The following is a 25,318-nucleotide window of genomic DNA, read 5'->3' as shown; positions in this document are numbered from 1 at the left end:
GTTGCTAACATGTCAGTATGGTGTTTCTCGACTCTCAGGTGTGTGGCTCGAGACAGGGCGTTGGAATTAATTTTCATCGCTTTCATTTACGTGGCTGATGTGTAGTCCCCTTGAACACAAGACTTTGCGCCAATAACCTGGACTAAATACCAGAAGTCCCCATAACGGTACATGGAGTGAGGGAATGACAAGCTGTTGACTGAAAGCCGTCCGATAGATGGGAATGTTAAGCTGGGTGGTCCCCTTGGTGCCTGTTTGAGAAGAGGCTACGTGCTGTCACAGGTTTCACTCTCCCTCTTCTCACATTTTCAAACAACACAAATATGTCATTATACTATACACATACCCATTACAATCACCTACACTTAACAGATCCATTACACTACTGTCATACTGCCACAAACTGCGAAGAAAGGGATCATACAACGAGGTGACAAAAGACCTCCTAATATCGTGTCGGACCGTCTTTTCCTGGCGTAGCGCAACAACTCGACGTGAGATTCACTCTACAAGTCGTTGGAAGTCCCCTGCATAAATGATGAGCCATGCTCCCATAAACGTTCAATGGGATGATGTCGGGCGAGAGGGGTGACCAAATCAGGCGCTGTAATTGTCCAGAACGTTCTTGATACCTTTTGCGAACAATTATGGCCCAAAGACATGGCACATTATAATTCATACAAATTCCAATGTTGTTTGGGAACATTAAATCCACGAATGGCTGCAAATAGTCTCCAAGTAGCCGAAGATAACCATTTCTAGTCAATGATCAGTTCCATTCCATGTAAACACAGCCCGTATCATTATGCAGCGGGCAACCATCAGCTTGCACAGTGCCTTGTTGACGACTAGGATCCATGGCCTCGTGGGTTCAAAAAAAATGGTTCAAATGGTTCAAAAAATGGTTCAAATGGCTCTGAGCGTACCATGCAGATTCGTAACTGTCGTCTGCTATTGTGACGTCATAAGCGAGTGACTGCGTGTGAGATCGCTCTCTAAGTTTTCATATATTTTTAGGTTCCAGATACATATTTTAACGGTTTTTGTGATAAAATTTACTATATAAATGACGTATTAGTGGTTTCTTCATTCAGCTCCGCCTTTCTTCTGTTGTGACGTGATATTTGTGAGTGTTTCGTATCGAGCAACTTAACCTCTTGCCTGTGTTTACATTCCGCGCTGACCAGTTGCAGCTGTAGCGGCGCATCGAAAGCTAAGTACTAATTAATTGTTTGTGCATAGTGATTTATTTAGGAACTTTAGTAGTCTTCAACCGGTGTTCGTGGTGTTTTCTGGTGAAATAATTTCAGAAGAACCTTTTGGGAACTGTTTACAGCTCGTTACTGTGTGATTAGACGTTTGATTCTCTTTCTGTATTAGTCTTTTGTTATATTCACATTTGTTGTTTATTAATACTGTTAATAATAGTAGTTACTTCCCTTGTAGAGTAAGTTTGTGATTATTGTAGTCAGGTTTTTAGCATCTTCTTATTGTAGTAGCGGAACTTAGAAAAAGTAAAATTTTACCATGAGTGAGAAGTGTGGGCTTTGTCGTAGGTTCGTGAGTAGTGGATTGCGGTGTGACACTTGTTCGAAGTATTTTCACTGGGGGGAATGCAGTGGGGAAGCCAGTGGGCATTCTGGTGAGATCCTCTCCTGGAACTGCAGGTTATGTAGCAAGAGTAAACTGATAGAGGAGCAGGAGCGTAAGATCTGTGCCCTTCAGGTGCAGTTGAAAAACGCACAGGAGGAGCTAGATAGGATGAGGAGGGAGAAGGGGGTTGGGGAATGGGAGCTGGCTGTTGGCAAGAGATCTGCTAGGAGAAGAAGATTTTCAGATAGTTTTACTATTGGTGTTTACAATAGATATGACCAACTGTCTGAGTCTAGTGGAGAGGAATCTCTAGTAGCTGTAGATGTAGGAAGTATGCAGCAGACCTCAGTAGTTACTGTGCCTAGAACAGTTGCAAAGTCGAAGAGGAAGAAGAAGGTTCTGCTGTTAGGTAGTTCACATGGCAGAGGTGTAGGCCAGCAGTTGCAGGAAGTGCTGGGAAGTGAGTACCAGGTCACCAGCATTGTGAAGCCTAATGCAGGGTTGGCTCAGGTGACTGTTAACATAGGGGGGTTATGTAGGGATTTTACTAAAGAGGATCAGGTAGTGATTGTGGGTGGGGCTGGTAATAGTATTGGTAGGGATGGGGAGTATAACATAGATGGTGACCTGGAAAAGATAGCCACTCAGACTGGCAACACGAATGTGCATTTCGTGGAACTGTTTCAGCGTCACGATCGGCCTCATCTTAATACAGCCGTCAGGCGTAATAACATGAGACTTGGGGGTGCGCTGATGACAGAAAGCATGGGTCACATTTCAGTGGTGTCGGTGGAGTCTATCAGCAGGACGGGTTTCACTAGACACGGCCTGCACCTCAACAGGTATGGGAAGGGGAGGTTGGCAAAGCTTATAGGTGACAGCATAGGTGGGGTTGGTGGGATCACTCATGGGAAAATTCCTGCAGTAGTGTGTGTTAGAGCTGCACCTTTTTTAGATTGAAGTCAGCTGATAGGTATTCCTGCTTAAGGGAAGTCTCTCTAACAAGGGAATCACTTTTGACAAAGTTTAGGTATCCGAGTAATGAGGGAATTAGTATATTTCATCAAAATATACAAGGTATTAGGGATAAAGTTAGTGAACTGCTTATAGATGTTGACTCTGAAATTATTGGTATATCTGAACACTTCTTAAATAAGGAGATAATTCAGAGGCTTCCTTTACCAGGATACAGGTTGGCTGGCTGCTTTTCGAGGAGCTCTTTGCGGTGTGGGGGAGTAGCCATGTATGTGAAAAACGGCATCGCATTTGAGTCAATTGATGTTTCAAAGTACTGCACTGAAAAGGTGTTTGAATGTTGTGCAGGTGTGGTTAAATTTAACGGAGTTAAACTTGTAACTGTTGTTATTTATAGATCCCCAGACTCCGATTTCACAGCATTTTTGCTAAAACTAGAGGAGGTTCTTGGTTCACTTTATAGGAAATACAAAAAGTTAGTTATATGTGGTGACTTCAATATTAATTGTATAAGTGATTGTGCAAGGAAGAGGATGCTGGTAGACCTCTTTAATTCATATAATCTTATGCAAACCGTATTCTTTCCAACGAGAGTGCAAGGGAACAGTAGAACAACCATAGACAACATTTTTGTTCATTCCTCATTACTAGAAGGGCATTCTGTTAGAAAAAAGGTGAATGGCCTTTCAGATCATGATGCGCAAATTTTAACTTTAAAAGATTTTTATGCTGCAACTCGTGTTAAATATAGTCATCAACTGTTCAGGAAAGCTGATCCGGTTGCTGTAGAGACCTTTGTAAACCTTATAAAGGAACAAGAGTGGCAAGATGTTTATAGCGCTGAGACAGTAAACGATAAATATAATCCTTTTCTAAAGACCTTTCTCATGCTCTTTGAAAGTTGCTTTCCGATACAACGATTAAAACAGGGTACTAGCACAAACAGGCAGCCTGGGTGGCTGACTAGAGGGATAAGAATATCTTGTAGAACAAAGTGGCAATTATATCAAAACGTTAGAAACAGTCAAAATCTAAATGCAGCAGCCCATTACAAACAGTATTGTAAGGTGCTTAAAAATGTTATTAGGAAGGCAAAAAGTATGTGGTATGCAGATAGAATATCTAAGTCTCAGGATAAAATTAAAACCATATGGTCAGTCGTAAAGGAAGTTGCTGGTCTGCAGAGACAGGTCGAGGATATAGAGTCAGTGCGTAGTGGGAATGTCCGTGTTACTGATAAGTCGCATATATGTACAGTATTTAATAATCACTTTCTGAATATAGCAGGTGAACTAAATAGAAACCTAATTCCAACAGGGAATCATATAGCGCTCTTAGAAAAAAGTGTTCCGAGACTGTTACCTGAAATGCTCCTCCATGATACTGACAAGAGGGAGATTGAGTTAATAATTAAATCACTAAAGACCAAGAACTCTCATGGATATGACGGGGTATCTAGCAGAATACTGAAGTATTGTTCTATGTATGTTAGCCCAGTACTTAGCCATATCTGTAACTTTTCCTTTAGGAGTGGTCGGTTTCCTGATCGATTAAAATACTCGGTAGTGAAGCCACTTTATAAAAAGGGAGACATTGATAATGTTGACAATTTTAGACCTATTTCTATGCCATCGGTGTTTGCTAAAGTTATCGAGAAGGTTGTATATTCAAGGTTACTGGAGCATTTAAATTCACATAATTTGCTGTCAAATGTTCAGTTTGGTTTTAGAAATGGTTTAACAACTGAAAATGCTATATTCTCTTTTCTCTGTGAGGTTTTCGACGGATTAAATAAAAGGTTGCGAACGCTAGGTGTTTTCTTTGATTTAACGAAGGCTTTTGACTGTGTTGACCACAAAATATTACTGCAGAAGTTGGACCATTATGGAGTAAGGGGAGTAGCTTACAATTGGTTCGCCTCTTACTTTAAGAACAGAAAGCAGAGGGTAATTCTCCGCAATATTGAGAGTGGTAGTGATGTTCAGTCCCAATGGGGCACTGTTAAGTGGGGCGTTCCCCAAGGGTCGGTGCTGGGGCCACTGCTGTTTCTTATTTATATAAATGATATGCCTTCTAGTATTACAGGTGATTCAAAAATATTTCTGTTTGCTGATGACACCAGCTTGATAGTGAAGGATCTTGTGTGTAATATTGAAACAGTAACAAATCATTTAGTTCATGAAATAAGTTCGTGGCTTGTGGAAAATAATTTGATGCTAAATCACAGTAAGACTCAGTTTTTACAGTTTCTAACTCACAATTCAACAAGAACTGACATTTTAATCAGACAGAATGGGCATGTTATAAGCGAGACGGAACAGTTCAAGTTCCTAGGCGTACGGATAGATAGTAAGCTGTTGTGGAAAGCCCATGTTCAGGATCTTGTTCAGAAACTAAATGCTGCTTTATTTACCATTAGAACAGTATCTGAAATAAGTGACACTTCAACACGAAAAGTAGTCTACTTCGCATATTTTCATACGCTTATGTCGTATGGTATTATTTTTTGGGGTAATTCTTCTGATTCAAAAAGGGTATTTTTGGCTCAAAAACGGGCTGTTCGAGCTATATGTGGTGTAAGTTCGAGAACCTCTTGTCGACCCCTATTCAAAAATCTGGGAATTCTGACATTGCCCTCACAGTATATATTTTCTTTAATGTCGTTTGTTGTTAGCAATATTAGCCTATTCCCAAGAGTTAGCAGCTTTAACTCAGTTAATACTAGGCAGAAATCAAATCTGCATGTAGAATGCAGTTCCTTGACTCTTGTGCAGAAAGGAGTGCAGTATTCTGCTGCATCCATTTTCAATAAGCTACCACAAGAATTCAAAAATCTTAGCAGTAGCCCAAACTCTTTTAAGTCTAAACTGAAGAGTTTCCTCATGGCTCACTCCTTCTATTCTGTCGAGGAGCTCCTGGAAGAGCTAAAAAATTAAGCAAATTCCAGTGTTACATTGTTGATTGTCTTCATTTAAACTTATGACTTGTCACCTGAATGTTTTTTTTCTATATTTCATTTTATCTGTTTCTAATATCGTGTTATAATTTCATGTATTGACTCGTTCCATGACCATGGAGATTTCTCCTTAATTTGGTCCCACGGAACAATAAATAAATAAATAAATAAATAAAAAGATATCCTCAAAAATAACATGACGTATGCCTGTCAGTTACTTGTAGCAACCAGAAACAAACACAGACAAAACTGCATCTAGGATGACTACGCTTTACTTTATATAGTACTAGAGGAGAAATCCGGCGTTGCCCAAGTAATTTATTTATAGCTGTGCGACCACGCCCGTACTACACAGCGTCTGGCGTTGTGCTTAATGTTTATGACGTCATATCTTCTGAACGATGTGTTCTCCAGTGATATAAATTTTTTGGCATATCACCACTATATGTGTATACCGTCCGAGAAATGTGTTGCGAATGGAGTTACTAGTAAAGAAGTAATTAATTTAAACGTCATGCATGATGCGGCAGTTTTTCACCCAACTCATTGCTTCTACTCACCTACATGCATCTATATGATTACTCTCCAATTAACAACTAAGTGCTAGGCAGAGGTTCATCAATTCACCTTTAAGCTACCGTTCCACTCTATCTTTCCGTGCGAGCTCAGATTTCCTATATGTATTCGGGTGCCAGCAAAACATTTTCACACTGTGAGAAGAAATTTGGTGATTGAAATTTCATGAGAAAGACCTGCCGCAGCGAAAACCGCCTTTGTTTTAATGACTTACGTCCCAATTCGTTTATCATATCAATGGTAATCTCCTGAACTATATGTTGTACAGTGACAGTAAAGTACATGTGTATAAAGTTTGGCTGAAATCGGTCCTGTGGTTTTGGAGATGTGGAACATACACACAACGTTTATACCTGCTCACAAGAACGCAGAATACACTCGGAGCTACGAATGTTTCGCCCCTTCCGCGAAAGGAAAGCTGCACTTCTAACGACTTGTTACCTTTTTCATTCTTCACTAGCGCAGCCAGTGAGGTGGGGCAATGATTAGAACAATAGCCCGCATTTTGGAGGAGGACGGTTCAAAATTCGCGTCGGGCTATCCAGAGTATGTTTTCCGTGATTACCCTCATCTGCCACGGGCAAATGCTGGGATGGTTCCTTTGTAAAGAGCACGGCCGATTTCCTTCACCATTCTTGACACATTTCCAGCTTCTGCTCTGTCTCTAATGACCTCAACGTCGACGGGACGTTAAACCCTAATCTTATTTCCTTCACTCCTTTTCCAGAATCGCTGTTATATATTTCCGCGTCTCGTTGAGCTTAGTTGACCTTTTATTTTGCACCTGCCTCTTGATAATTGATTTCCATTCAATTAACATGTAGTGGCAAAAGCCTTTTGATCGTTCGTTAACTACTCTCTTCATAGCTTAAGCGTACCAAGAAGATACTGCGCTTCGTAACTGAGTTTATCTTCGACACCGCCTCCAGATATATAAAATACCCGTTTCCTGGGATAAATATTTATATACCAGCTACATTCCAAATATTGTTTCCTTGAGAATGTAAGTTACTCAATGCACATCTTCACACAACACATCGAGTGATCCATCCAACGGCCGCTGTAGCCGAGAGGTTTTAGGCGCTTCAGTCTGGAACCGAGCTGCTGCAACGGTCGCAGGTTCGAATCCTGCTTCGGGAATGGATGTGTGTGATGTCCTTAGGTTAGTTAGGTTTAAGTAGTTCTAAGTCTAGGGGACTGATGACCTCAGATGTTAAGTCCCGTAGTCCTCAGAGCCATTTGAACCATTTGATACAGCCAATCAGCCACTTCCCACGCTATCCACACCTACCGCTTAAACTGTGAGCTGCTAACGAAGACAGAAGTTCCATCCGCGAGTAACACTGCCCGTGTGGAGCTATTACGGAGTAGCGGCTGCCACTTGGAACGGCTTCCGGGGAACACAAAACGGTTCGTATGCTTCCTAGGAGTGTGGCCATTATGCTGTTCACACGAGACGTCTGAGCTTAAAGCGCTCCAAGACGGAACTCTGAGGCTGCCTACTGCCGTGGCAAGGCGTGAATGTTGTAAATTAATTAAATTTGTAGCTGTCACCAGCACTAAATTGTTAGGGTGGGAGGACTCAATAGATAGAGTGCATATCACAAGAGGGTCTAAACATGAGATCCACTTGAAAGTTGTTGAAAAAATTAGGACCTAAAACTGCTTTCTGGAGCATTCTCAGTGCCTCAGAACAGATATTTCAATGGCACTTAAAACTTCTAAAGCGTGTCTTTTAAGACTGGATTACCGACTGTAAAAAAGTTATATAATATTAATATTTAAATTTGTCGACAGTGTGTGTACTATTACTATGCATTATGTCCTAAACAACCGTTTCTCAAACTTAATTCTTTTTGGTGAGTAATACTAGCGCATTTGATTCACTGGAACGTTAGTAAATCCTGAAAACTGTAAATTCTTACTGCACAAGAGCTTTTAGTTATCAGTTAAGCTTGGATATGTTCGTCCGACGGTATCATTTTTTGTCAACTAAGACTCAAAAAACTTTAATCGCTTTTCAAATAATACTATGGAGGAATCGCGTCTGGGACCCCCCACCCCCGCCCCCGGACGGTTATGCTCATGGCTAGAGGAAAAGTAGTTTAGTTTCATGGCCATTGCCAGAAGAAATGTATTTTAGCTTCATGGCTATACAAGACGAGGAGTGTGGCGAAAATTCGCTTTTCTGTTCGTGTCATTGCTTCATAGTTATATTTCAGTAGTAGTATTATTTTAACAGTTATGCAACTGTTCATGGAATGAATGTTCTCTTCTTAGTGTATGCAGCCACAGACAAAAAAAATTCCACGTGCACTTTCAACTCTCGACGTATATTTAGAGATTTATTTTTTTCCACCTGCTCTTCTGACTCTCGACATCTATAGAGATTTTTATCTCAGCACAGTTATTTAAATGGTTTCACAATCGTTCTTCTGACGTTTAAGAAACTTTTTCTGTCTCAACCAATAAGTGAAGAAACCTACATTACATTTTGAAGAACCCGTAGGCCACGCCAAAGATTTTGAACCTAAAAATTATTTTCTGTCGAAGGTGCACTTACTCTTATCGGGTCCGTTGTCATGACTGTGACCTGATGGCCTCTCTTGGCGAGCTCGAGAGCTATCAGTCTGAAAGGCAGCTGGTGGCTGATGGAGGCCGTCGGGACGATGCCCAGGATCCTGGCTGAGTGGGCCACTCGAGCCGCCAGCATCACTAATAGGATCAGCGGCACGGAGGCATTCATTGTGAAAATGGCGGAGTCTCGCCTGCAGGCAGGGCCAACGATCACGTAAAAGCGCCTTACCCCTCTGCGAAAGAGAAACATTAAGAGATCATCCTTAGCGTTTAAGTCTTTCTAGACAGCCAACGGCATAATGGAACATTTGTTACGGTAACAAATCCTAGTTTTGCTTAATATGTACCCCAGTTTGTTTATGAAGAAGCAATTCTTGGTTTTACACACGAAATTTTGCTGCAGAAATCTTCAGAAAAAATAAATTTACAGCGTCTCTCACTGAAAAGTCAGCTCAAGACTGGGTAAGCAGATAACAAGAATACAGAAGAGAAACCTAGAAGGGAAAAAGAACCCTGAGTACAAATCTGCGGCCTTCTGAAGAGATGGCATAAAAAAACGTTATGAAATTACAATGAAATCCAGACCATTACAGACAGTTGAAAATATGTGCGTAAACCGGGGCTCGAACCCGGCATCACCTGATTACATGGCAGACGTTGTATTCGACTGAGTCACAGAGGACTCAGAGGATAGAGCGACTGCAGCGACTGATCTCTGGCACACTCCCTGTGAGATCCACATTTCCAACTTACACTCCACACACTACATTTGTAGTGCCCCTGCCCACTATACTCATTACTCGCGCAGCCTTATCTGTTCTTTCTGACATGTTTTCATATAGATAAGGTTTACCAGCCAATGATCTTCTTCAGTACGGAAGCTCTCACATTGCTCAAACTCTTACGGAAATCAGTAGATTGACTACCGCGAGTAATGAGTGTAGAGCGCAGGGGCACTACAAATGTAGTGTGAGAACAGAAAGTTTGAAACTATGGGTCTCACGGGGAGCGTGCCAGAGTTCAGTCCCTGCAGTCGCTCTATCCTCTGTGTCCTCGATGGCTCAGGCAGCCGGCACGGTAGCTCAGCGTGTAGGGCAGAGGGTTAACTACCCTCTGTAGTAAAAAAAAACTGAGTGAATGGATCAATGAAGAAGCTGAGCAATCTTTATCGGACATCCGCCCCAAACAAATATAGCGGTCAATGACGAACAAAGTGACATCAAAAAAAGTCGCATAGAGCATCTGTCATGTAAGCAGGTGATCCCGGGTTCGTGTCCTGGTCGGGACACATATTTTCAACTGTCGCTGGTCATATTTATCAACGCCTGTAAGCAGCTAAAGGTCTGTATTTCATTGTAATTTCACTCTTCGAGAACTGCAAGATCACCAATGGTATCTTTTCTTTCGGACATATTCGAAAGAACAGATACCACTTCATATATTCATATAACATATAAAAAACATTAGGTTGAATTTTAAATTGTATTTTATGAAAATTGATACATTTTTAAAGTTTATGCTCCTTTTTCGCAGAATCTATGAATTATTTAATTTCGTACACTTTTTCTGTGAACACAATAACTGTTGTCTCAAGAGCAAATTTTTAAATTCTAAGTGTGAACTGAGGTAACGGGCAAAATGGTTAGAATTTTACATGAATTTTATATTACCCTTCAGAATTAAATTAAAAAATTGTTAAAATTCTCCTGTTCGATATATTCAAAACAACTTCACGAGAGCAGCTTACTATATGCAAAGGGATCAACAGGGAAAGTTCTATAGAAATATAGAAATCTCTTGAACAGTTTCTGAGAAAAAGATGAATATATTATTTACTGCTATTTCTTTCTTAAAAAAGTTCGTATCTTAAATACTTAATAATTAAATTAATACTAAATTAGAAAAGTATTATCTTGGCTACTTCGGCTTGCAATGTTCACTGTGTGTTACCCTGCTGCAATGCCTCGTCGACGTTACTATCGTCCGCGACTTCGGTGGTATGTTCCTGTGTATGGTTCATTGAAAGAAATAAAAATTGACCTTACTGGGAAATTTAATACTGTTATATATATATATATATATATATATATATATATATATATATATATATATATATATATATATAATCCAAGGAACTTAACAGTAATGTGTTACTTTCATGTAAAGAACGTGCAAAATCTCGTTGTCATGTATTCAAAACTGCGGATTTGGCGCTTCTTTTAAATAGTGTCTGTTTTCCATGAACGCGTCCCCCCTCCTTCCTTAAGAGAGTTGTGAGAAACGGTCTAATTAATGATTTCAGTTGTTCAATAAATTTTGGGTCTTCTGGTAAAATGTGCTGGCATCATTAACCTATCGTGTCTCAGTTCCAAGTTAGAAGGTTTCATTATGGACTGCTTCTACAGCACGATAGCGCACAGGCGTTTAATGTTCTTACGAAAGAAGTTTCTACACAATGTTATTATACTCAGCCTCTTAATGAACGCGGATAGTCAAAATACGTAACACCGTTTAAATATTTTGATAAAGAAACTAGTAATGATGAAGGAGTGTTGTACTCATTGGAAAAACTGTTCTTTGTTTTTAGTTGAGGGTCAGCAATTTGCAAAATTAATTACTACTTCCTGACTTTCTCTTTGTCTGAGGTTGATTATAATATTTTTTGCCACCTCAAAAGATATAAGTTCTCGTCGGTATTCACTATATAGGAGGAAAACAATGTATTTATGGAACACAGTTGATATTAATATCGAACCTTGTGGAGTTCCATTAGTGATTTCCTCAACCGGAAAATCTTTTCTGCCTTATTACTTGAATGATCTACTTGTTAAACTATTAATTCTTTGAATGCTTTGTTTTTGCAGTAAAATTTGCTATGTCGGTTTTACGGAAGCTGAGAAAAACCTGGAGACGTCTGTGCTCTTTATTGGGATCCTTACGCTGGCCACCTTTGTAAAGGACTCTGGGTGTTTATTATACATGTATTGGCGAATACTGGCCATGTTTCCTATTTCTGCCACATAATCAAAACATAATAAATATTGATAGATGAAAAACCGAAGAAAAATGCATAATTTTAGGTCTATACAGGTGTGCTGCACGATGTTTTCTTTCGCCTTAATTGAAGTTGATGGTATGGCTAAAATAATTCCATTAGGTCGCTCAAAAACAAAGAATTTATAGTGAAAAATATGTGAGCACCCACAGGTATGGGTCCTGGATGAGTGATAAGTACCCAGAGAAATAGAAGTAAATTTTTATTAACAATACTGAAGACTTTTCCAGAACACTGTACCATCATAAACGTTATAGGAAATAATTTCAGAGACATCTTAGGTAGGTTTAAATGTACAACTGTAGTGTCACATTCTCTAAAAGTGGTGCATTGTAATTTCACTAAAAGATGTTCCTTAGCCTTTCCTGTTCTGTTAAGATATGATTTTTACTTGAGAACGAGTACTGAGCGGTGAAGTAATACGCCTTATCCTGTATTAAACTCCAAAGAAGTTGAATTTTTACCAGTCTTCTTCATTTACTCTTCTCTGCTGCTTGAGCGTGTTTTCCTCTTCAGATATCATCATCAGCAACAGCAGCAGAAGCCAATTCAGTCATTAAATGATGTGGTCTCTTCGAGTCTTAGATTCAGGTAGTCTTTCAGCAGTCCTCTCCAAGCGGAACGGTCTTGGGCAGTTCTCTGCCAGGTGCTATCAGCGATCTTCTTGATATCTTTGTCCCATCTGTCTGGTTGTCTTCGTCTAGGACTCCGATGCTCTCTCGGACTCCAGTACTAGCTTCGTCCACCTGCTGTCTTTTCCTCTGGCGACGTGACCAGCCCACTGCCATTTCAAGGAGCCTACTGTCTCTAAGATGTCCTTAACCTTCGTCACAGGCCGGATGTCATCTGCCCTTTTCCTATCCTTTCTTGTATAGCCCAGCATTGATCTTTCCATGGCTCTCTGTGCTGTCCTAAGTTTATCTTTTGTAAATGAGTTATGTGTCCATGACTAAACCACACGTCAGTGCAGGAAGAATGCACTGATCACATACCGTTTTATTCAGATTAACTAGCATTTTTGATCTGAATACTCTTGAATTCCGCCAGCCGCTGTGTCCGAGCGGTTCTAGGCGCTTCAGTCCGGAACCGCACTGTTGCTACGGTCGCAGGTTCGAACCCTGCCTCGGGCATGGATGTGCGTGATGTCCTTAGGTTAGTTAGGTTTAAGTAGTTCTAAGTCTAGGGGACTGATGACTTCAGATGTTAAGTCCCATAGTGCTTACAGCTATATTTTTATTTATTTATTTTTGTTGAATTCCTCCCAAACGCTTGCCAGTAAGGCAATATCATGAGCAAATCTCCAGTTGGTAAGCCTTCTTCCATTAATTCTAATTCCCTTACCTTCTCAGCTCAGCTCTGACATAGCATTTCCAGTACAACCGAGGCTTTGAGGAGATGGGATCGTCTTGCTTGACACCCCTCATGATGCGGAATTCTTGAGTTGATTCGCCGATACTAACATAAGCTGAAGAAGTCTTGTAGATATTGCTGAGCACTTCAATGTACGCTGCTCACACTCCTTGCTCACTCAAAGCCTGGAGGACAGCTACATGGCTAACGGAGTCAAAGGCCTTTTCAAAATCACCAAAGGCAATGCAGACAGACAGCTGACATTCATTTGTTCTGCTTATCACTTCACTAACTGGCAGAATGTGGTCAATAGTGTTAACATTGCTTCGGAATCCTGCTTGTTCTATAGGTTGGGCTCAGCCTAGAGGGTAACTAATTCGATTTAACAGGATCTTTGTGAAAAGTTTGCACGATAATTTTTGATATTGTGAATACTTCCTTTCTTGTGTATCAATATAATATTTGCCTTGTTCCACGACAGCGGGATTGAAACATAGTGCAAGCAGGAATTAAATACTTTTGCCAAGTGATTTATTGTTTCCTCTCCAGCCAGTCTCAGGATGTCAACACTGAGCTCTTCGTAACCCGGCACTGTTCCCTTCATCATGCAGTCTAGAGCACACTTGACTTCCGATGGGAGTATATATGGAACACTAGGTACATCATTTAATTTAGATACACTCAAATTTTCGCTTGGTTTGCTATACAGATTGCTATAAACGTCTCTGATGAACTTCAAAGCCTCCCCCTTTTGAGTGATTCGACTGTCATTTCCATCAAGTGCGATAATCTGCTTTTTACCGATTGTGAGTTTGCGTTTGGCTGACTTCAAACTTGTCTTTTTTTCTAAGCTCGCTCGTAAGGTGTCTTCACTGAATTTCTATATGTCAGTTTTCATTTCTCTTCGGACTGCCTCACATAGTTCGGAATTCACTGCCATGTCACGATCGGTTTTGGATTTTCATTTCTCTCCTCTGTTGTAAAAGGTTTTCAGTTTTAGCGCTGAACTTCTTTAGTTGTTTATTCTTTTGGCATAGGCCACCAACTTCTTGTGTACTTGAAACAATCATTTCCGCCAAATCTCTATCTTTAGTTACGTGGAATTTGCCTCGGAGGACTTCTTGAAATTTCGACGAATATTCTTCCACCTTTTTGAAGGTTGATTACGCTTCTCTTCCCTTTAATCTCTTACACTGATTTCGACCCTTGCTCTCACCAGACGATGTTCACTGCCTGTGTTGAACTGATTTAGCACCGACACGTCTTTTACAATTTGCGGAATGTTTGACAGAATAAAGTCTATCTCATTTTTGACACAGAAATTTGGTCTGCTTCAAATCCATTTTCGGTCAGGGTGTTTCTTAAAGAATGTATTCATGATGGACATATTGGTGTACTCAGCGAACTGGACTAATCTCTCACCTCTATCGTTTCGGTCATCAATCCCATAGTTACCCACCACTGTGTCACCTTGTTTCTTGGAGCCAACTTTTGCATTAAAATTGCCAATAACCATCTGGAAGTGATAATCGCTATCTTTTTTACAGGTATTATCCAGGATATCATAAAAAGATTCAATTTCTTCGTCAGGGTGGCTTGAAATGGGCGCGTACACCTGAACAATCTGTATTTTATACCTATTCGACACCTTAAGGACCATTCGAACTATCCTAATGGAAGTTCCTTCTAAGAAAGATACTCTGTCAGCGATATTCTTGTTAATTAAGAATCCAACGCCATTGAGTTTCCTTCCGAGTCTCCACAAAAGTAGAACAAGTTGCCAGAGTGCAAACGGAGACAGTCTTCCCCTTTTCGACGTACTTCGCTTAAACTAACAATACTCCAGTTGATTTCTGTAAGCCCTTTCTCGATCTCCTTTAGCCTGTCGTTGCCTATTAGAGAGCGACAGTTATATGTACAGACTTGAATAATCTGCATCTTCTTCTCAGCACATCTTGGTTCCAAGAGGCTACTCCAGGCGGGTGTAAACTGAATGTGATCAACGGAGAATAATACACGCTAAAATGAAGATCTGGCCCAGTCTGACTACCCCCTGAAGCAGATCTTAGGATCTCTTAATTCTATAAATTACAATCTAAACATAAATGAATGATGAAGGCAACTAAACCTACTAAATGATAAACGTTGTTTCTGCTTACATATTTATTGTAATTTAAAAAAAAGCCGGCCGCGGTGGTCTCGCGGTTCTAGGCGCGCAGTCCGGAACCGTGCGACTGCTACGGTCGCAGGTTCAAATCCTGCCTCGGGTATGGATGTGTGTGATGTCCTTAGGTTAGTTAGGTTTAAGTAGTTCTAAGTTCTAGGGGACTGATGACCACAGCAGTTGAGTCCCATAGTGCTCAGAGCCATTTGAACCATTTTTTTTAAAAAAAACTTTGTAATGTAAAGTTTACATTTCCTAAGTAAAATTACTAATCAGTTGTCCAACTCTGCCCCTTATTATGACTGCACGGTCTAATATCAATAACGCGAAATGAGTGACATCATCTACGTACCAAACACTAGAAGACACTACTTTCAAAGATGATCTACGGTGGTGTGGAACCTCAGTGGAAATAAACTAACGTGATCACTGCTGTTTAGCTTTTATTGCCCTAATAAGCCGAAGCAGTTTGCGATATCACCGTATGTACTGCGTCTGGTGCTTCGAAGTGATGGTTCTCGTACTCGACTGCGACGATGGAATTACTCCAGCCACAAATAAACTCCTTCAAACACTAGGACGGCAGAAGGCGGTCCTCTGACTAATATACTCTAATGCTGTCTTCTCCTCTCTGTGTTTTACAGACGAGAATCGCGAACTCCCAGCCACAAGGACGGATTTCAGATAACGTCTCAACGTAAGTATAGGCAGAGGAAGTGCTCTCAATTACTGAACGCTGCGTACTCAACGACGACAATCAACCCGGAGGTGAAGTTCAGAACCGTATAGGTTCGCAACAGTACAGTGCCTAACTGTTCAGACTATAAACTCTCCTGAGAGCAAGGACAGCAAATCCGTCTGCATCAACAAAGCTGATATCGAGCGACCGTCACACACGAGCTCTCACAACGGAAGACGTCGTCTCTCCAGCGCTGGCTTCCCAGCAAGGCTTGGCTCCCCACCATCGTAATTCAGAAAACGAATCATATTCCCGAAGCCACGGAATATTCTCTCTCTCTTCTCTAATTCCTTCCTCTTATTGGAAGTTGTTGAGGTAAAGGTTGTTGTCCCTTGGGGACATTTCCTTCGCTGTGACTGAGTGTGTTGGGATGTGCATTTCTTTTGTTGTTCTGTTGTGTTGAGAGGTGTGTGTTCCTTTTGCTGTACTCAGGAGAGTATTGATTTAGGTCGCTTCTATCTGTCATTTGCTTGGTCGTATTGACCTAGTGTGTTTATAAGCTGATTGTGTGAAGTTCCAGCTGTGGCATAAAACTGCTCTGCCAGGTGTCGGAACCGTGTTTGGAGTGTTTCAATGTCCGCAGCAGCATGCAAATGGCTCTGAGCACAATGCGACTTAACTTCTGAGGTCATCAGTCACCTAGAACTTAGAACTAATTAAACCTAACTAACCTACGGACATCACACGCATCCATGCCCGAGGCAGGATTCGAACCTGCGACCGTAGCGGTCGCTCGGTTCCAGACTGTAGCGCCTAGAACCGCACGGCCACTCCGGCCGGCAGCAGCATGCAGATCTGCTGTGGGAAAGCGTGGAGGTAGTGTAGGGCCCGACGGAGGGCTCTGTTTTGAATTTTTTGTAAGCGGTCTATTGTCGATGTGGCTGCATAGCCCCATACTGGGCATGCGTATTCCAGTATCGGCCTAATAAGGCTTCTATAGACCGCTACTCCAGTGCTGGGGTCGAGTGAACTGTGTTCGTTCAGTATGGGGTAGAGGACTTGCATCCTGCCAAGGGCTTTCCTGCGGAGTTTCTCGATGTGGCACTTCCAAGTTAGTCGCTTATCCAGTGTCACACCGAGGTATCTCGCCGTGTTTCTCCAGGGGAGATTTTGCCCTTGTAGCTGCAGCAGTTGGATGGGTCGTCTTAGGGGACGGCGTTTTCCGAGACGTCTTGTGATCATTAAAGCCTATGTCTTCTCGGTGTTTAATGAGATGCGCCATTTCTTCGCCCACGTGCTGTTTAATGCTGTCTGTAAACGTCTCGTGACCAGGTTCCTGTTCGTGGAGCACGAGAAGAATGCGGTGTCGTCTGCGTTTTGTGCTGTTTGGAAGTGCTGCGTGACAGGGATGTCGGCAGTATAGAGGTTGTACAGTGTAGGAACCAGTACGGACCCTTGCGGCACTCCGGCGTGTATTCTTCTCCCGCTCGACTGTGATCTATCGATCTTAACGGAAAATGTCCTACCGGTCAGATAGCTCTGTATAAGTTTTACTATCTTCCCTGGGAAGCCTTGGGTGTACATTTTATGCAAGATTCCGGTGTGCCGGACTGAGTCGAAAGCCTTGGCAACGTCTAATAAGACAATGCTACAGTAGCCCTTTCGGTTGAAGCTTTCTGTAGCTCCTTCAACTACCCTCATTATTTGTTGGGGGGGGGGGGCGGAGTGTTGTTGCTGGAATCCGAATTGAAATTTTGGCATGATTTGCTCTCTTCTGATGTGATCTTGAAACGGAGTTAGGAGGAGGCGCTCGTACAGTTTGCTGAGGGTGGGCAGGAGACCAATTGGTCTGTAGTGCTGCGGGAACACCGGGTCTTTTCCTGGTTTTGCGATCGCGACTACTTCTGCATGTTTCCACTGGGTCGGGAATTTTTGTGATCGCGTAATTTCGTTGAAGATATCAGCTAGGTGGGTTATTGCCAGTGGCAGGATATGTTTTAGAAGTTCGTTGGTGAGCTGGTCTTGGCCTGGTGCCTTTTTGTTGGCAGTGACTTGATGGCTCCTGCCACGTCTTCAGGGTTAAAGAGTGGCGTGTATTCATCTTCGTCTTCTGCCTATAAATAGGTGGCCAGTTTTCTGCGGACTGTTTCTATGTGTACCCTGTCCTGTGCCTCTGTTGGCGTGAATTGTTTCTCCAACACGTCGGCTAGCGCGTTTGCTTTGTCTACGGCGCTGAACTGCAGTCCACGTTCGCCATGCAGAGGCGGCATTTTTGCGCGTCTTTTCGTGAACTGTTTTGTAGCTTGCCATAGACTGTGGTCCTCTAAGTTGAGAGCTGATAGCCTTCTGACCATTTCTGGTTGCGGTGCTCAGTGAGCGCTACTTTCAACTCTCTTTGTAGTCTGTTGAGCAGCCTCCTTGTGTTTCTGTTGCCTGTGAGTTTCCACTCTTTGACGATCCTGTTTTTGTGTTGAATTTGAGCAAGCAGGTGCTGGGGAAGTTGCCTGGAGCCGGTGAGACCCGCTGGCGCAGGCGTGGCTTCCTCAGCTGCTTGCAGGATCACTTTCGTGAGGTCTTCCAGCGTTTGCTCGACAGTGTCTGCTGTTGGAGGCGGGGCTTGGGTCAGTTCTGTAGCTATATTGGTGCGGAACTGTTCCCAATTTGTGTGTTTGTGTGAGGCTGTGAGCTGTGGGATAGAGAGCCATGACCTCGAGTATGACAGGGTTGTGGTCCGATGACATTCTGTTCACTGAACTTGAGGACATGAAACCCATGATATGTTTTGTGAGGGCAATGTCGAGGACATCCGACCTGTGGGAAGTGGGTGGGTTCCTCTGGGCCCCACACTTTGAACTGGTGCATGCGCGCGAGTCGTTGCAGTTGTCGACCAGCTCTGTTACTTACTCTTGAGTGCCAGTCTGCGTGTTTGGTGTTGAGTCTCCTCCTATTAGGAGCTTGCCTCTTATTTGGCTTAATGCAGCTATGTAGTCCTCTTCAAGCGCTGGGGAAGGGGGGCGGTAGGCTGTAACGACTGTGAGGGGTCCTGTTACGGTGGCTATTTGTATTGCGACCGTTTCTATCTGTTAGGTTGCTGGTGGGTACACCTGGTGGTGTTCTATGCCTCGTTTGACGTATACTGCGACCCCGCCTCCTGCGGTGGGCCGATCGCATCTGTAGCAATTGTAATTTGGTACAGATGCCCTTACCCCTGGTTTAAGGTGTGTTTCGGCTACTAGGCATACGTCAATGTCTTCCTCTTTTATGAATTCTCTAAATTCGAGGGCCTGATTGAATAGATCGTCTGCATTGAAGACGCAGATTTTGAGACCTTGTATATTAGGTCGTCTATCCATGGTGGGGAGTGGGGTTTCCTGTGGTAGTCGCTGTATGCTGCGACTGCTTGGCTGCCGAAGCGAGTTCGGCTGGAAGGTGCGTGATGCTGGCAAGGACGTTGACCAAGCGGGTCATCTGTTCTTGCAGCACTTTGATTGACGACGCGAGTCCCTCAATAGTGGCGTCCTCGGCTGCTTTACACAGACTGGGCTTGGGGGGCACGAGGGGGCTTCCCTAGATAATTCTCCGTTTTCAGCAACTGGTTTGAGTCGGGTGGTTTGGGTGGTTTGCTGGGATCGCCTACAGTTGCGGAGTATGTACGGGATGCGTATACTCTGGTTGCTGTTTTGTTTAAATTGTCGGTAGGGGGCGGTTTTTGAGGTGCGGTTGTATTTCCCGTTCTGTGAGAGCGGTCGCTGTGAGTTTGTTTCCCTCTGAGGCGATCCCTGGCTTGTCAGTACGCAGGGCACCCTAGGTAGCTGGCAGGTTGTGCTCCTCTGCAGTTGCAGCACGTTTCCTTGCCTTCTCCCCTTGGTACCCTGCATTCGTCATATGTATGGTGCTCTCCACATCTGACACATCTCATGGGCTTACCGCAGTCCCTTGCTTGGTGCCCTATGCTCTGGCAGTTCTCCCTCTCTGCAGATTCTTCCGAACGCCGACCAACCATATTTTAGTCTTTTGTCGTCCAGCGCGGAAAGTTTGCGAGGAAAAACCTATACTCGTACAGTGGTACGCTACTGAGTAAAAATCCTTGGAAATAACCCAGCCTGCGTGATTTCTCAGGTGCTGCTTCTTCGATCCTCTAACCTTCGTCCAAGATTTTCAGCGTTCGCAAGTATTATCCGGTTATCCTTCCGACCCCTACTACAATAGCGAACAGCCGTCACCCTATTGTGCTCCAGAGTTCAGGTGCCACGATGTCTGTGTAGCTACTTCCTGTGCTTAAGCAGGACAAACACCTGTGCGGGCCTTCCACCCAGAGCTTGAGTTCTGCCTGCCGTTTCATCTGTACTGGCGTTCCAACCTCTACTAGTATAGGCAATCATTCATTATGCCGTTTTTATAATAAAGACACCCGTCACCTTTCATGAAATAACCGTTAACAATTATTTACAGGGCGTACGTGACATTGTCAGTCTCCTTTAAATATTCATATATATGATGTACTACCTATCAAATAATACCTAATGTGGTTGTACATCACGACAAAGTATGTGGATGAGTGCTTGTAAGGTGCGAAATTATAGCCACCTTACGTGGTGTTTGGGACATCAAAGTTGGTCCCAAGCGGAGATCCCATTGTGGGGCTATTACTCCGGAAAATTTAACATTAATGTCACACATTATGACTCAAATCCATAAGAAAACATAATGAACCACACTCGCTGCCGTCTCAGTTTTCGTTTATGACCATCAGTTTAACCTAACAGTGTATTTTCTTCATCTGTGATATATGTTACTTCACTTCGTTGTATTACAATCCACATCGATTTAGGCCTGTTACCTGAATTGTTAATCAGGAGAATTGCGGCCAAGACATTGCTTTCAACGACGTACCAATAGTTATAGTAGAAAAGTCCGAGAAGATATTGACATTTCCAGGAACGAATATAGATTCATTATAGAGGAGGGCTGTGGGCTTCACGCTTTGTGGCTTCCCGGAGGTGAATACGCAGCCACGGTGCACGAGGAATACAGTGGCCATGAAGCCATCTCCGTGGACAGTAACATTTTTGATAAACATTCCCCCTCCCTTACTCCGCACGTTTCGCTTCTACATAACGACGATGACCCACCAGTAACTGAAGGAAGAATTTTAACCAATAACTCTTCTTCCGCATAAGCGAGGGACACTCCTTTTCTATCCAATGACAATGGCCCATCAATGGTAGCCACAATAATTTTACCCATTTCTTCTATATAAGCGCGGGAAAACTCTCTTCTAGAAGAAAAAGCGACACTAGCCTTTGACGTGTTTAGCTCTACATGAACTGCAATCCTGAAGAAGACCCCAGCAGCAGAGAGGTCGAAACATCGATCGTGTAGAAGAAATATGTCATGACCTAACAACCTACAATATTTTACCTTCAATTGTTGTCTCATAACATGCAGACGCTTAGGCTTTTGTAATAAATGTCCTTTCCAAACTGCCGAACAAAAAACGGTAAATACCTAGCTTAAAGGGGGCAGGGGGGGGGGGGGCAAGGGAGGGAGGAGGGAACGAAATTAAACTTCACAGCCTTAGAAGGTATGCATTGTTATTTCAATGGTTACAGTATCGACTGAAATCTACGAAGAACTTGGCAGTATGATCCCACTTATCAGGATGTTTTTGCACTTACTCTGGCCTGGATGCGTGCACTCACTCGCTTGGGAAGAATGTCATAAAACCATTGTATCCTTTCCTGTGGCAAATAGCTCATAACTGTGTAACTGGTGCTTGATGTCCTTGATACTGGCACGTCGCAATTGGTCCCACATATGTTTTGCCAGGGACAAACCTTAGGGTCTCCCACAGGAGTAGGTCAGTATCTGGCAGACAATTCATAGAGACACGTGCCATGCGTGGAGGAGCATTGTCCCGCTGAAAAATAGCACCGCGATATTGTCGGGTGAGAGGTAACGTATGAGAATGCAGGATGTCCCTGACATTCCGTTATGCAGTCAGAGAGCCTTCAATGGCTATTAGCCGTGTCCTAAAGTCGTAGCTGATGACACCATGCACCAGGAGTCACACAGCTGTGTCGCTATAGAACACTGTTAAGTATGAGACTTCTTCCCAGGATGCCGCTATACTTTCCAACGATGGTCATCTGGTAGTGCAGAATCGCGATTCATCGCCAACACGATGCGACGCCATTCATCAGCAGTCCATGCTTCCCGGTCATAGCACCTCTCCAAAGGCAGTCTACACGAGCGACAGTGATTCCGAAGTCCGACTGCAGCTGGCTTTCGACCAAAGGTGACACAGAATGTTGCAACGGGTCCACTACGTGTTGTATAATGGCAGGCGCAGAAGTGAAGAGCTTACTATGTGCTTGGTTCACAATTCAGTCATGCTCCCTGTAAGGTGTCAGGCAAATCCAACACCTTCCATGAAAACCCTGACATGATAAGCAAATCCAGTAGTATGTCACATAGCTCCGAATAAATCGTGACATTAAATTAACCAAAGTAATACGAGTAACGAGTGAGCAAATGGAATATCACAGACTAACACAAGAATACCTAAATGCATGTCATACCTTCCCACCGTGAGACAGACGCAGTTCCGAGGAGAGAAACGAGAACAGAAGCCGAGAGCAGAACTGTGTTAAGCTGGAAGGCCCTACGATAAGGGACGGACACCCACGTCGCCAGCTAACCGCTAGGACCACCCCCCAGCCCATGTTAAAACAATGTTTTGTGAGTAGAATAAAATTTCCAATGGTAAACTTGACTGCTTCTTCGACGTTATTTTACCAGCTAACTAAAAATAGGAAAGCCTTGAACCCCTTCCACTGTCAGGCGTAACTGTTGGGAACCTCGGTGACGAGTACGCCTTCTCTCAGGTTCCCAGGCTTTCTAACATCAGGTCACTATCACATCAGAATGCCCCACAAATCTTTATATTGCACGATTCGGCCAGCTGGTGAAATGGAGACCAACAATGAAGCCACTTTCTAACTCTGTCAGGCGCTGATAATGATGACTAACACGAGTACGCAGCTCATCAGTGTCCTTCACACGATCATTCTACTTCTCTCGCTGTTCGCACCTGTTATATGAGGTGGGACAAAAAGTAATGAGACTGAAGCGAAAAAAAATGTTGTGTAACGTTTTAGTCAAGTTTAGTGTTGTCTTCTTCAAAGTAGTTCCCTTCTGATTGCACACACTTTTTCCAGTGCTTCTGCCATTGATGGTAACATTTCTGGAACTCATCTTCTGTAACATCCTCCAAGACCCTCGTCTCAGCTTTTTGGACATCTTGTGTTGTTTGAAAATGGTGTCCCTTGACCGCCGTTTTCAGTCTTGGAAATAGAATAAAGTCGCACGGAGCGATATCTGGTGAATAAGGTGGCTGTAGTATTACTGAAATTTGTTTTGAGGTTAAAAATTGCCGTATTGACAGAGTATTATGGGATGGAACATTACCGTGATGCAGAATACAATTTTGCACAAATCTTTCTCATACTAAGATCTTCAGTTATTATTAGACGAGCCGTTTCTCGGCTGATGTTCAGTTCTTCTCCAGTAATTTTCACGGATAACCTTTGATCAGATCGAGGTTGATGGTCATCCACTGCGGTTTTCATCTTCAAAATTCGTTCTGCCTCCACTAAACACTTTATTCCAACGAAAAACTTGAGCTCTTGACAAAACTTCCTCTCCAAAAGCCTTCTGAAGCTTAACGTAAGTTGTCGTCGCGTTTTCACCCAATTGAACGCAAAAAGAAATGGCATACCGTTGCGCAATATTAAGCGGTTCCATTTCCGTGACGAGAGACGCAAACACATGTTAACTTATTACAGCACAACTCACGATTGAGCAGTTGCATCGATGTGCCACTTGGACTAGAAGCAGCTCACAGACCAAGGTCAAAGCTATTGTGGTTGAAAAATGGTTCAAATGGCTCTGAGCACAATGGGACTTAACATCTATGGTCATCAGTCCCCTAGAACTTAGAACTACTTAAACCTAACTAACGTAAGGACATTACACAACACCCAGTCATCATGAAAGATATTGTGTCTACGCAAGCCTGCAGGGTTGCCGCATCTTGCAAAGAAAATCAGTCTCATTACTTTATTGTCTCACCTCGTACATCATACGAGGCATTGTAACAGCACTAAACACGCACAACACTAATGCACTGTGATGGCCATCCTGCCTCTGAAAGATGCTGCAACGAACCCCATTTACGTATACGCCAATGGTATGTAAGTATTACATTGAGGTCCGACCATGTCTGCTGGATGCTCCACATTTTTTTTCAGACAGTATACATTGGATTAAAATTTGTGTGCACTGTATATTATTACGGATATTATATAAAATTCAACTTCTCATTTATAAGATCAGTTAATCTCTTAAGTGACCTTTGGTTTTTTCATGTTTGTTTAACATCATTTCCCATCACGTTGTTAGCTAACTTAGGTTCAAAATACAAGATATGCTTCTCATGAAATATACAACAATTCACGGTGGCCGTCCTTATACCGTACACTCCACGCTACCTCTCGTAATTATTTCAAAGCTATTGTCTCAACGTATCGTTCACTACCCTCACACGCTTTTTGACAGTTTCTTTGCACTACGTTGTTCTATGTTTTTAGTGCCTTGTTAATATAATCACAAGCTTTTTTTGTAGAACTATGTGTGTGTTGTGATGTAACATCTCTGTTTTACATCTCTAAAACAGTATCTGCACAACTACTGGGTGCAGTACTGTGGCACAAGAGAGTGATTACCCACTATGACGATGTTTACTTTTAAAATCAGGAGAGCGTATGTTCCAAGAAGGATCGAGCAACATATTACTTTCCATCACGTGCGTCTCGTGAAATAATCACGATGAGAAAATTTGACAAATAAGAGACCATAAGGAAGTCTACCGACATTCTTTCTTCCAACGCATGACGGCGAATGAGCGTGGTTTGGAGGTGTAGGCGGCGATACTAGCGGTGACAGAAGTACCCTCCGCCAAACAGCGTAGGTTGATTTGTTGAATAAAGATGTAGCTCCTCCTCGCCTTGACGTGACTGAGATGTCGGTGTGTTTCAATGATCCACTGATCAATTCTGGCTGGAGTTATGCTTCTTCTAGGAACAACCATGCCACACTGGTCAGCTGGTGATATTCCTGACAAAGAGAAGGCCCAATAGGATTCTTCTTCTTGGGAATAAGTGGGCCTTAGCTAAGTCTGAGATTACTTCCACTTACTTGTGTCAGGTTTCGTCCGTTTCTCTTTCCTATGAGCCTCCATTGGCCTGCTCTTGTTTTTTTGGCCTCAACGGTCTTAGGTTTCGAGATCTCAGGCGACTTTCATTACCCTTTTCTATCTCCAACGGCCAAAGG

General features: G+C 42.8%; 1 protein-coding gene across 1 annotated transcript in view; it reads right to left on the bottom strand.

The window, feature by feature from the left end:
• Positions 1 to 25,318, bottom strand: part of LOC126251559 (UDP-glycosyltransferase UGT5-like) — a 62,829-nt gene that overhangs the window by 19,554 nt on the left and 17,957 nt on the right. The window contains exon 2 of the mRNA XM_049952076.1: positions 8,664 to 8,868. Coding sequence (XP_049808033.1) covers positions 8,664 to 8,846 — 183 coding nt within the window. The 5' untranslated portion in view covers positions 8,847 to 8,868. The remainder of the gene's footprint in view (positions 1 to 8,663; positions 8,869 to 25,318) is intronic.

Source organism: Schistocerca nitens, chromosome 4 (genome assembly GCF_023898315.1).
Source record: "Schistocerca nitens isolate TAMUIC-IGC-003100 chromosome 4, iqSchNite1.1, whole genome shotgun sequence".
Lineage (NCBI taxonomy): Eukaryota > Metazoa > Arthropoda > Insecta > Orthoptera > Acrididae > Schistocerca > Schistocerca nitens.
The sequence above is the reverse complement of the archived record's forward strand: the minus strand, read 5'-3'. Positions and strand labels throughout refer to the sequence as shown.